This window comes from Mya arenaria, chromosome 17, assembly GCF_026914265.1.
Source record: "Mya arenaria isolate MELC-2E11 chromosome 17, ASM2691426v1".
Lineage (NCBI taxonomy): Eukaryota > Metazoa > Mollusca > Bivalvia > Myida > Myidae > Mya > Mya arenaria.
In genome coordinates this window covers 35366397-35380531 of record NC_069138.1, presented here as the reverse complement: position 1 = coordinate 35380531, position 14135 = coordinate 35366397, and the positions used below count along the sequence as shown (strand labels likewise).

Below are 14135 nucleotides of genomic sequence, written 5' to 3'. Positions count from 1 at the left end.
TGGACCAGTAATGAAATATTTGTACAAATGTAATATTGTCAAGGCCAGATGGTCAGTCAGACCTTTCAGTTGTAAAATCAATTTGCTTTGAGATTAAAAGTATTGAAATTTGGTTAAACACAGACATAAGATACTGTACATAAAATACTGTTAACATAAATCTAAAAATATGAAACATCTTGAGATCCTAAAAACATGATAAAACATGAAACTTTATAAAATGATGAAATGATGAGATTGAATATGAATACAATGATGATAATTATAAACACAATATAAATGAGAAATAACCTTGTGAAAATGGCCAATGGTAGCAGAGGATTTAAACAATTTTTCAATGTGTCCTATAACCCATAACATTGATTAAAAAATTCTCGAGGTTTTCATGGATTTTTTTCTTGCGATTTATAATCCCTATCGTCTTGTAACCAACGTCATTTACGGTGGCTTGTGCTGGTACATGATACCCTCTCAAGTTTGAGGGTGAGTGTGGCCCTGCAAGTCATGATCAGTATAATTATGATCCTTGATTTTGAGGTGATTATTTCAAAGGTCACAGAAGCATTGACCTTAAAAAAACTTGGTGTATTTGATAATAAGAATATGCTAAAGTCCTGTGACTTGTTGGAAGGTTGGTCAGGACAAGCAGACCCTTATTGAAATTTAGATCAGTATGTGAAAGGACACATTCACCATGACCTTGAACACACCTTGTCTGATTGATAACTACAGTAAGCTATGGCCAAAGGTCCACATACTTGGTAGGGAGGTTGGTTACGATCTGAGGATGATTTTTTAACAGGTCAAAGGTCAAGGTCACTGTAACCTTCAACACAAAACCTTTTTATCATCAAGAAAAAGGGAGCCCTTGCACATAAGGGCCTTGTGGGGAGGTTGGTCATGACCTGTAGATCCCTACTGTTTTACCCTATTGGATTTAACATCAAAGAAAAGTCGAAGGCCAATGTAACCAGTTTGTATTATACTTCTACTACAAGAGGATGCATAAATGATTAACTGGAACCTATTACTCATCAACCCCACATACATTAATTGCAAAAGTACTAATTGGCTGCCAAAAGGGGCATGGTAAAACAAACATCTCTTGATAAAGGTAAGAACTCAATTTATCAAGTACATCGAATCAAGAGATATATAGAAGAGAACATGTTTAAGGTCAGTGCCAGACTGACAAACTTTATGTCAATTGATCATTTCTGCATCCACTGTTAAGCTGTTAAAACTGCATAAAGCTGCAAAGAATTTTACCACATGAAAAAAAACCTGCAGAGCAGAAGTGTCGTGTTCCAGCAAGGTTGCTGCAAAGGATCATACTGTTACTGGATGTCAAGGTTTAGGTTCATGTATGTAAATTGTTTAACCCAACTTCTGCTTTTTTCAGATGACAACATGATAATGTCTGTTGACAAGACTGGTCTGGTTATCCTTGCCATCCAGCCAGGTCAGTTTGGTCAGTACAGCTGTCAGGCTTCAAACCTCGGCGGAACAGCCTCTGTGTCTGCATGGGTCACAGAGTTTGGTAAGGGGAATATTATTTTGATCAATGTTTAAGTCCCTTCATGTATGCAGCAGCTTACTAAGACTGTCATGTTGACCATTGATTTGAAACTTACTTAACAAAACATAAACATGGGAAATAATTCACGTGTTTAGCAAGTCACATAACTATTTTCTAATGCATTTGTTGAGTTATGCTCTGTTAGTGACTGAAAAAAATCAGCAAGCATTTGAATCCACTTGTGCCACTTTTGTATATTCTATCAAGCATGTTTGTATTTTACAGATTTAATAAGGGCATATAATTTGTTGATTGGACAAAAAGTGGGTACTGCCGGAGGAAAAAAATAAGTCGACTGTTATTGCGATATATATTTTTTTGCACGAAGTACATGTAGCTTGTTTGCTTCCTTTCTTACAGATGTTCCTGTGTTCATCAGCCCTCCTCAGAATATGACTGTGAACCAGTCTGCTAGTGTTACCTTGACCTGTACTGGAAGTGCTCGGGAACCGCCCTCCACAGACTGGTTTAAGGGACAATTAGGGCAGGCTATCCAGAGCCAGGATGCTGGGGGCAGAGTTACTGTTACCGGAGAGGGAAATTTAGTTATTCAGGTATTGAAGCCAGAGACATGTTCATCTTTTTTATGCTATCCATACAAATAAGCCGTAATTCTAACCTACTAGTAACTTGTTCTGTGGTTTGGTATTTTCATGTATTATACATGTATTAGTTTCATCGTTTATGAGGTTCAAGGAATTGAGATAATTCTGACTGTTTAAAATTTGTTAGTAAGAAAACCCTAAGATCAAAAATGATAATAAAAAGCCTTATCCATTACAGCCCATTTGTATGCATGGCAATATTCAGAAAAGTATCACCCTAATATTAAAAGAGGAAAACAATTGATATTTTCCAGGGTGTATTGAAGTCTGATGAGGACTGGTACACATGTGTGCTGAGAAACTCTGCAGGCAGTGTAAACCAGTCTGCCTTCATACATGTACAGGGTATGGTAATATCTGCATCTTCATAATGACATGGTTGGTGCAACATGTGAATAGGTTGAATTATTTTCCAAAGGAGCTTCTATGTAATCAGTTAATAATTTACATGACTTCTTTACATGCGTTAAAATATTCTGAAAGGATTTTCACTAAGCTGTGTTCGATGACATTCACAGTAACCCAAAAGCACCTTTTGTTAACATTTCATTGTGTTAAAGTCATGTGTTATACCTGCTTTTCTAACTTACATGTATATGAACATTGTCCAAAATCAGAGATAAATTGATTATACTAATTTCCATTTTTTTTAGTTCCTCCAAAAATCACAAGCACAAACACCCCACAACTCACAACTGTCCAATCAGCAGTCACCCTCACCTGTCAATCATCTGGTGATCCCGTCCCCACATATGAATGGCTCACTCCCATTGGTCAGCTGGCCACATCCACGCGTGTTACACACAACACGCACACCATACAGGAAGTGAGACAGGAAGATGCTGGTGACTGGACTTGCCGGGCGTGTAACCTGCTGGGCTGTGATACAGCTGTGGTGGCCATCATTATTGAAGGTACTTAAGTAGTCTCTTGGCTTTTTGAGTTAACAGAAAGTAATTTATATTCATTGAGTTACAGTGTTTGACTGTGTTAAATTTGTTTTTTTTATTTTTATTTCATTGCAATACGTTGAATCTGGACAAGCAAAAATAGGTGTCACATAAAAAATGATGTACTGTAAGTAGAAAATATGGTGAATTGCCATGTGGTGGTATAGAATGTGGCTGCCTGGCATTTCATGTTTTGAAGGTCATTGATGCTTTCCTTGTAGTTTTTGGGAGGGTCACACTTAGGCTTATTGCCAAAAACTGCTTTTTGGGGTTCAGGTCAAATGTTTACCAGAACCACAGTGACATTGCAATGGCTTTTTTTTGCCCAAGAACAAGTATGCATAAATTGTGTTATAAGCTACAGACACCTTAAAAAATTGCCTGATACAATTCCAGGACTGCCAGAGATCCAGGGCCTCACAGGTGAGAGGTCAGGTAGTCAGGTGATATTGGAATGTTCTGTTGCTGGGCAACCACCTCCAGCTGTGACCTTCACCTCCGGGGCTCAACTGGTGACCTCTGACACGGATAGTCATGCTGTCGAGGGCAACAGACTGGTTATAGAGGGAGAGAGTGTGAGGGAGGAGTATACATGTGTTGCCACTAACAACCAGGGAACAGCTACCAGGGCTGTGTCAGGTGAGGTGATCTTAGTTTTGATTGATATCATCACAGAGCTGGTTTATAGGTCCGTGATATCATCATCATCATTGTTCTAGAAAATATTTATTAATGATAAGAATTTAAGATGGTCATATTTGTTGGGATCATTTTCAATATATTTTCCATAAAAAGAAAAAGAAACTATCTAAGAAATACCCAAGGCTTCAGCATGTCCAACAATGAATGCCTTCATTGATTTGCAGTCCCAGGAAACTATGATGTCATAATTCCTGCTTACACGTATTTTCTTATTTATGCTTGTCATGGTTTAATTAGTACCCAGTACTTTCTTTGTATCTGAATAATGTTCATGTATAAAGTTACTCTTATAATAATGACTATTGTTCTTCATTATCTGATAGTTTGCAAATTTCACATGCAACAGTCTGTTTCATTAATAAGGTAAGTCTACTTACATCTTTTTATGTTTATTATGTGTCAATATAGAATGACAAAAGCTTATAATATTTAAATGGCTTTTTTGTTGGTTTTAGTGGCATCAGAAACACCAGCCCCTAAAGTGTTGGACAAGGGCTCAAGTTGGGTAACTGTGCAGTGGACCTTGCCTGGGAGTGAGGGTAACCTCCCATTATTGCAGTTTGTTGTACAATATTCCTCCAACGGAGGCAGATCTTGGACCGATGCCATGACTATGCCCTACAGTGGTGGTCAAGGTGGAAGAAACCTTGGTCAGTGGGAAGGAAATGTAACAGATCTGGGCGCCTACACAGAGTACAGTTTTCGAGTGCTGACTGAAAATGTGCTGGGTAGAGGACAAGGCAATGCTTCCTCTAGTGTTCAAACTGTAGCTGGAAGTAAGTAGTTGAATGGTGTTCCTGTGTCTTTAGGTCCAGATGGACTTTCTGTATTAGCAAAGCTTCATTTTACTGATTAGCTGTTATGTTTACAAAGCACTGATGTTGTTGTTTTTGTCATTGTTCAGGCTGAGTCGCGAAAAGATATTAAAGCTACAATAATCTTTCAAGGTATGCACATGAAACATAGGCAACATGTTTTCAATGTATTATTGTATATTTGTGTCAAGACCCATAACTTTGGCTAAGAGTATTATTGAGTTAACCTCCTTTACCTATATGTGGATATGAACAAAGTTAGGTAACTCTGATATACAATAAATATATTTCTATCATTATGTGTATGTGTGTATTCCAGCGCCTTCCCCACCCACCAATGTCCTGGGCCTGGAGATCAAGCAGGGAACCATCCTCTTCATGTGGGACCCACCGGCCAAGCTGAATGGACCCAAAGGTTAGGAAAATTTTAATCACATAGATGTTACAATAGAAAGCTCTGTTCAGCTTAAATGTAAGTTACTTGAGTATTCAATACACATACAGTAGCTTTTATATTTTCTAGCTACTGAATCAGCTTTTTTAGTCAAGCAAAAGAGAGTCAGTCTCTGATGCAAAAAGGTGTTGGTATTGATTTCCATGAGATGCGCATAGTAACCATTGTTAAAAAACAACTCAGTCCCACAATCCATGCCCTAGTACAAATCACATGTTTTATGTATTTGTACTACTGTTTCATGGACTGGACAAATTCATTGTCAATGTCATGGTGAAGTATTTGACAAGCTTACTTTTCAAGAGGGGTATTGTAACAGTTTTAAAAACAAGTAGGTACTATCAGAATTTGGTCTTAATTTTTATGAGTAAGCAAAGTATGTTTACACGGGTTACATCTCTGCTACAGGTGACATCCAGTTCCCATACACGGTGATTGAGGTGAGGGAAGGGAGGCGACTCTTGTTGGCACAGGGAGTAGTCAACAGTAACCAGACATACCAGGTTGAAATCAATGGTAATTTTTAAACATTTGTTTCTTTGTCACTGTTTAATAATTTGAGGTGCTGCAATAAATCCAATATTTTCCATGTTTTAAAATACGGCGCCTTTTACTGATTTCAGGTGGCATAAAGTCAATACTCAGAGTAACTTTGAAGACAACATGTTCACCTTAGTTTACACCTTTCTAATTTATACAATCAAAAACTATTTCTTGTCACTCTTAAAAAACATCAGATCTTTTATTACTAGTCCATCAGTATGACTTAAGATGTGTGTATATCTTCTTATAAGTAGTGGTTGCCTCATAGATGCTAATTTAAGTGTTGATATAATTTTTTATATATCCTCTAGGTCTTGGGGAGTCCACCTACAAACTGTCAGTGTGGAGTCACAACACGGCACTTAACCTCTCCAGCGAACATGTTTCGTTTGACCTTGACATGTCCTCCGGGGTTATTGTTAGTAAGTATTCTTTCAACTTTGACCATGAAATGACCTCCAGGATTATTGTTAGTAAGTATCCATTCAACTTTGACCATGAAATGACCTCCAGGGTTATTGTTAGTAAGTATCCATTCAACTTTGACCATGACATGACCTCCAGGGTTATAGTAAGTAAGTATCCATTCAACTTTGACCATGACATGACCTCCTGGATCATTGTCAGTGAATTTTCAATCCATTTAAATTTGACCTGAAGGTCATTTTCTGTAATTATCCATTCAACTTTGACCTTGACATGATTTGAGGGGTCCTTATCAGTAGGCATCCATTCAACTTCGGCCTTTACTTGACCTCAGGGGTCATTGTTAGTGAGTTTCCTATCTATTTAACTTTGACCTTGACACGACCTCAGGGATCATTAATAGTGATTGGCATTGAACTTTGATATGTCCTTCAGGGTCATAGCTAGTAAATAGTCATTTAACTCTGACCTTGACATGGCCTCAGGGGTCAATGTCAGTTTGTATCCATTCAACTTTTCAACTTGACAATGAAATGACCTCAGGGGTCATTGTCAGTAATCATTTATTCAACTTTGACCTTGACATGACCTCAGGGATCATTGTCAGTAAATATCATTTTACTTTGATCTTTACTTTTTCTCAGGGGTCATTGTCAGTATCCAGTTGAAAGTTTCCATTCATTTTCGACCTTGGTATGCTCTAAGGGTCAATGTCAGTAACTGTCCATGTCTTATGTACAATTATGTGAATTTTGAATGTTGTTGTATACCTATTACTCTGTATCATTTGAGTTTTATGAGTAATGAAATAAATGTAAAAAAGGGGAAAATGAATAATATTACAAACTTGAAAGAATGCAAAATAGGTAATTTCACATCAGATTTAAGTTGAATCAAGAACACAGTACAAAAAGCTATTACTATTTATAGTGTATTTTTGTATGTTTATTTTATTTATTTGTAATCAACAAGCACTTCACTTTCAAATGATCACACTAGTTTATGCAGTCACCAGGCAGCCAAATATAACAGTATTATCAAGGGATGAATCAATGAAATTTATATTTACCAATGTTGCTTTTGACAAATTTTCACATGTTAAGCATTAATAAAGGCTTTAATAACTGTTGAGTAATACTCATTTTTTGTCGTTTTTTTTAGTGCTTTTGATAAAACTTAAATCATAAGTGAGGTCCCTTGACTAGTGAAAAGCAGTTATTTTATTTGAATTTCCTAGATCCCAATTCTACCCCTGGTCAGTCCACTCTGCCTGCAGAGAAGATTATAGCCATCATATTTGGTGGACTAGGCGGGCTGATACTGGTTGCCGTGGTTATTTTCATCATTCTACGTGTCCGACACCAGCGCAAGTCCAAGTCTCTGTCACTTGTGAACCACCAACTCTCGCTGGACCAGTTCTACATGGAAAACCCCAGGTGAGGCTTTGTTTTAGCTTTATTTTGTAACGTTTTATTAAAACAAACAAATTATTGCTGGCTGTCAACTGTAAAGAGAAATGAAATTCCATGTTGATTTAAAACTTGACGGAGCTGATGTTGATTGTAATCTTCAAATAAAATTTATGTTTCCGAATACATGTGCCTTTAGCACTATTACATTAACCATTCTAGCTAAAGTGGTGTTGAAATCGACCAATCTTTGTAATGTGAGGGTTATACATATACCAAGTAATGGTACGTTTGCATCACTTTGCGAACTTTTGTTTGCAAGAGATTTGTATAAAATATAAATAAAAGTTCTTGCAGTTTGTCGCAAGTATATTAATATTTTTTCAAATAACATTATATGCTTAAACATTTATAATGCTGCCAATAGAGATGAAATCACTCATTTCTAGGAGGTATTTATGTTGCATGTGGTTACAGGAATAGAAATATATTTTTCTAATGTTACTCTGTTTATAATTTCAAACTTTATTTTTAGTTTTCGTTATGGGACTATGTTACCTTTTCAGTTTTATTTGGCAAAGCTTTGGCGTAGTTATGTAACACTTGAAAGGTGTCGGGGGAGTTTCAATATTGGTTTGATTAGTGATGTTTTGAAATAAAGCACAACAAATGCAACATAGACGTTAATGAATTGTCTACATTGTACTTACAACTTTCCACTATTATCTTTTAAAATACACTTATACTAGAATGTACTACACTATTTTTTGAAATTATTTCATAAAAATATGAAACACTAGTTTCATTGTGATAGTGTTCTACATAATTTATATCACCTAACTTGGAAGTCTTTGTCATATAGCGCACACTAGCATGTAATCCATTAACAGTTGGATGTATTAATAAGTTATTGAATAGATATATATGAAGCATTGACCATAAGCCCTGACTTAACTTTTTATTCCAGATCGCTGTATGATGAAGACACCAAATCATCAAAACGAATCAGCCGTATCAGCTTCTACAGTTTTGACGAGAACTTCCAGAGTAATAGATCCCTAAACAAGGCAGGGAAGGGATCACCACATCGAGAGTAAGTTCAGAATAGTTTCAAGCTGTTGTTTTTAGTTGTATGCCTAAAATAACTGCCTATACAGCTCATAATAAAGCACATTTATGCTTTAGAACGCCTATGAGAATATACGCCAAAAGGTGTCGGTACACTACAGAATTGGAAGAAACAGAAGGAGAAGTTAAAATTGAAAATACATGTGTAATGATTCCCTATATGCAAAGCTTTTTGCATAAAATGGTTAATTTGTTAAATTGGTTATAATAATATTAAAGTTATTAACTAAATTACGATGTTTATCAATTGGTCAATATTTATCCATCAATATTTACCAATCTAAGCAATTTAATATGCAAACTAGCCTAAAGATAACGTATGTGGACAATTTGTCATCAAAGTGACATGCTACTGGCTGATGCTGCCCTTAATTGGTTCAAGATTTGTAAGTTTGGTAATGTTGAAAGTTCAAAATGAAATGCTGTTCTGTTGGTTGCATTAAATAAGACTATTGGTAAGCTTAATAGAGCCACTGGTTTGCATTGATAGCTGTCAGTTTCTTAGGTCAAGCAGTTGTTTTTCTAGTCTACGCTTTTTGCTGCTAATGCCGTAGCAATGATTGCAAAATCATGTGAATAGATTGCTGGATTAAGCTTTTGTTAAATGTCTGCTAGGAATTTTAGTTGGTTTACTAAATTTTGTTATAGATTTTCTATTTAATGCTATTGACTTGCTAGTTACTGCTATTGGTTGGCTAGTAATGCTATTGGCTTGCTATTATACTTCTGTTGGTTGGCTAGGTAATGCTATTAGTTTGTTTGTTTTCAGCTCTTTGATACAAACTGACGTACAGCTGATCTCAAGGAGTCCCCTACAAAATAACTATGATAAACAAGTAAGCAGGATTGTATTCCACAGAAATGAAATCCTTTGTTCTTACAAATATAAGTTACTATATAATAATTATGTAGTCATTACTTTTTGAGACGACAATACACGATGCCAAAAAGCAGCTATTACGTGAGGCTTCCTTTACTGTGGATATATATATATTCAGTGAATGTCAATATCTTAACTTAATAAATGCCAGACCCTTCTTACTTCAGTGATTTTAAGATTGACTTAATTCTGAATGAGATACATGAAGGGTACACGTTAAAAGGATATTCACTGTTGTTTTTTCTCAAAGACAATTTTATTTCCAGGCATCATTGAACAAAAGCATTTCATCCCTTGTTGAAGCTTCTACCTCTACAAATGGCCGCAAGCCAGCTCACCGACTCTCATGTACGCCTCAGAAATCCCTGGAGAGTATTCCAGACACCAGTGCAATAGAAGAAACAGATAGTAAAACATTTAGTGTCTCAAATGTGAAAAGCTCAACTCCATGTAGTAAAGCATTGAGGTCTACAAAGAGACCCCTCAGCCTACCTGTGGAGACCATTAGGTATGAGAAGTATGGGGAGAAGGAGGGGGAGTCTATTTGTGAAGAGTATTCAAAGGGGGATCACTCTGAGAGAAGGAAATCATTAACTCCCCTGTCTGCCAAAGATCTGGAGGAGGACCTGTCTAATATATATGGGTAAGTTCTTAAAAGTCAGAAATAAGACATTTGTCAATTTTATTCAGATCATCTAAATCCTCCATCATTGTGCTTGGATTGTGCCACAACTTGGAAGCAATGGGGCTAGGATTTGTATCAAGCTTCACATACTATGTATAAGCAAGACATAATCACTATAATGAACCTATTTCTTGTTTATGCCTCTAGACCAATATTGAAAAACATTAAAGTTCTAGAGCTCTTCATTCCAAATAAATGTAGAGGATGTTATATTAGAGCCTAAATTTCAGATCCGTTCAAGAAATCCAGTCTGTGAATGGAGTGAACAAGTCCCTGGAACATATTTATTCCAGTGTCCATAGCAACAGTCCTGTGACTTCAGTGCCTATACCTAAATCAGTGCCTGATGACCAATCAGAACACTCAAATAGGTCATGTGATCCAAAACCACCAATCAGAGTCATTTCACCAGCATACTTAAATGGTTCAAAGAAAACTTCTCAACTTTCTCAAAGCAAAACAGACAAAAATAGTAATTACAAATACGCATCAAACAAAGTGAAAGATATGGACTCAAGATTTCCCAGGGAAACTAGATCCATGTCTCCAAAAGGAGAGTATTTGAAAGATAAACTTCCAGTCAGAGTTGTTTCCCTTGAACATGTTGGTGATGAGGGTTGTTATGCCAAGATTGAGAAAGGGCCGATAAAAAAGCACTGTGCTTTTGATGGAAACTGTGATTTAGGGCTGCACTTTCACTGTTATGGCAAGAGGCAAAGTGGTGCTAGTGATGAAAAAGATACTGACGTGAGAGAACGTTTACTAAATGGCAACAATGTTGAGGACAAAAACAAGAAAAACAAGAAAAATGTGGTAGATGACAATTTCCTTTCTGAGGAAGAGATTCAACTTGAGGTAGAAAGTGCACAATTGTATTAGTGGGTAATAGTGTCTTTAAATGAAAAAATATGTGCAATTTCCCAGATTGAATGCTTAATTCTGTCACATTTATGTTCAGCATAATCCTAGTATATATTGATATTGGTACATTTATTTTGTTAATAATACTCAAACAATTACAATAGAAAATGAATACAAAAAGCTGTTCCAGGATTATGCTCAGCCATGTTCTTGCTTACAGTCCTTGCAATGTGTTCAGGATGCTGAGATTACTATATGGTGTTCCGAGTGGCTCAAAAGTTTACTATCAACAAGAGTAAGACAAAAGATACAACTACAGTTTAGGCTATAAATAGAATACAACAACAGTCATACATTACAGCTGAAGCTATATCCATAGCTATAATTAAAATCAATCTGTAGTGAATATACAGCAGTAGCTGGTGGCCTTTGTCAAATAAACGTATGAAATTGAATTGAATACAGCAGTAGCTGTATTTCGGCGCCAGACGATAAGCTATAGCTTTTGTTCATTGTTCTTGCTTTACTTGAAAATACAACAACAGCTACACACTACAGCCATGGCTATAAATAAACAGCTGTAGCTGTATGCCAGCTGTAACTGTATGCTCTATATTCTATCGGTCAATGTTGTAATTTTGTAACTTTTGGGCCACTCACTACACCATATTACTGGGTATTAAAAACTGTTGTTTTTTTTTAGTTTATTTGATTTGTAATTAATTTCATATACATTATATACATCTCTGATCATGTTAGTGCTCATTTACAAGAAATAGAAGTTTTATCTGTATATCCATTTTAGAATGGTATTATTATTGTTTACATTCTCATTTTACATGAACTTTTTCATTCAGGCATGTCTTTTTGAGATTGCAAAATTGTGCATTGTTTAAATGTATGTATATAGGCTGTGATAACATTATTTTGTATACTATTGACTTGTTTTGATCAGATGTTATAGTTTGTATTTATTGATTATTGACACAGTTATTTATTGTCAAGGTTAATTTATTTCTGGACATGAGAAAGGTTTTGGGCTTCTTTTAGCCCACCAGTGTATGGATACAACCTAGTTTTGAAGTAATCAACAAGTTTTATACAGTCATCCAGATAAGACTTTTGTATGAAAAAGCTCAAATTCTTTCATTATTGCTTGGCATCAAATTTTTTGAAACAAGCCCTGCTGTATAAAATCCAGAATTTGAGCAAGCCAGGAAAGCATTTTACCAGTACAGGGCTTATGTTCTTGTGCTAATTTCAACCAGTTTATGAAGCTTTAAATTAAATGAATTGTTTATAAGAAACATGTATGTTGTAGTTTGCATGCATTACTATAAACAGATTTCCCAATTAACTGGGACATGAATTAAGTATCATTCAATCAAGAGTTATGGTACCCGATTAAAAACTTGCACAAAGCTGTTAATGAACCAGGTAACATCTCTCTTCATTTAATCAAGTTCAAATTATTGCCTTAAGTACATGTCAGGCAAAATGACATATACGCAAAATCCATTAAGATTGGCCTCGTTAATTACCTACTTTGTTTTACCAAAGAATGTATTTAATTTTATTCCATGTGCGTTTGCTTATCAAGGGTTAGCATGTGACTAGTAAATATCTACATTAGTTCAACAGTTGAGTTTTAATATCAGGGTGCTTCCACATCATGTCAATTAATTTTTGTAGCAGTGAAAAAGTGCAGCTTCTTTTTTCAAACAGCTGGTTTTCTGTTCAATTCAAAACAGTGTTTCAGTGCATGTACATCCCACTTATTTACATAAATTATTTTTTGATGAGCATAATATATTGATAAGATCATGTAATAGGTAATTCAATGCCTGCTTCATGTAAAATAATGGTTGTTGAAAAGTGATTATTTTTGTACTTTCAAGAGAATTCAATAAAATACTCCTCAATCACAAATGACTCCAGTTTTGTTTTTAATAAATCAAAATAACTGGTAATTATGTTTCCAAAAGCCAAAAATGTCTGTTTTGTTCTAGTCGAGTTGATTCACCACATACTATTACACATATTACAACCTCAACATACCCCCTCGTATGGACAGCATTTCATTCTAGTTATCAGCCTGCTTTGCATGGCATATATTTAAGGGTAGTCCTTTGCATCAGATTTATGTCCTCTTACAATATAGGTTGCAGTATCAAAATTCACTCTCATATCACATTCACCTATCATGTCCATTCTTTGAATTGAGGCAGTATTCATACTTCAGAATCAGTATAATATTATGTGCGTGGATGCATCTGTCCATCTAATGTTGGCTATCAGGGCTGTCACTCCGCAATGCATTGGGAGATTTGAAAACATTGGCACAAATGTTCACCAGGAGTATCTGGTGTCGCGGGCAAGATGCAGGTCCATCACATTTGGGAAACTGGTCATAACTCCTGCTTTTTTGTGTCAGTGTTTAAATACGACCTAGTATTATGGTATAATAAGAGTATTTTGACACAAATGTTCAACATAAGAAGCCAGCATGTCACTTGCAACCCTGTCTGTAGGTCAAAGGGAACACTTGAAAAACATAGGCCAAAATTTCTTTGATCTGGCTTGTCCAGACTTTGCTAAATTTTGAATAACAAGCATCAGTCAATCTTAGTATCGCACAATATTAACATTGGTCGCAGTACTCATCAAATTATCTAAGCTGATAAAGGTTGTTGATTGACCAAAATTCCAATGTACATACTCGGACATGTCCGATTGAAAACAGTTTGAAGAAAACTTCTTGGATGGATCAAGTCTGCATGTGCTTGCAAAAGGTATGTGATTATCGATCCAATGTTGAACTTTTTCAAAGTTGTAGATAACTTTCCTGAAGTATTTGCATCTTTAATTTCAATAAATTGCGATCCAGCAGCTGCAGCAGACATGTTTGTCTACTAGCACGAATTCTAACAGCATTGGACTGGCGAATAGTCATGTGATAATTTGCCAGGTGACTAACTACCGAATTTCTCCCAAGTTTTACGGAACCACTGTGAAATGGGCTATGCTGACCATAGGAAGGGGGTATGTTGAGGTTGTAATATGAGTAACACTCCAATAGTTGTAGCCCGGAATGATAT

At 35.9% G+C, this 14135-nt stretch overlaps 1 protein-coding gene across 7 annotated transcripts in view; it reads left to right on the top strand.

Annotated features, from left to right (window-relative positions):
- LOC128224157 (hemicentin-1-like) overlaps positions 1-12966 on the top strand; it is a 46448-nt gene extending 33482 nt beyond the window's left edge. For 6 of the 7 annotated variants that reach the window (XM_052933874.1, XM_052933873.1, XM_052933869.1 and 3 more), the window contains exons 15-28: positions 1403-1540; positions 1940-2133; positions 2439-2529; positions 2838-3098; positions 3531-3773; positions 4292-4612; positions 4971-5066; positions 5514-5621; positions 5960-6070; positions 7312-7510; positions 8451-8576; positions 9381-9447; positions 9758-10134; positions 10407-12966. In XM_052933874.1, coding sequence (XP_052789834.1) covers positions 1403-1540; positions 1940-2133; positions 2439-2529; positions 2838-3098; positions 3531-3773; positions 4292-4612; positions 4971-5066; positions 5514-5621; positions 5960-6070; positions 7312-7510; positions 8451-8576; positions 9381-9447; positions 9758-10134; positions 10407-11055 — 2981 coding nt within the window. In that variant the 3' untranslated portion in view covers positions 11056-12966. Of the gene's footprint in view, positions 1-1402; positions 1541-1939; positions 2134-2438; positions 2530-2837; positions 3099-3530; positions 3774-4291; positions 4613-4970; positions 5067-5513; positions 5622-5959; positions 6071-7311; positions 7511-7910; positions 7936-8450; positions 8577-9380; positions 9448-9757; positions 10135-10406 lie in introns of those variants that run through there. The other variant, XM_052933876.1, reaches the window with a different exon arrangement.
- The last annotated feature ends 1169 nt before the right edge of the window (positions 12967-14135 follow it).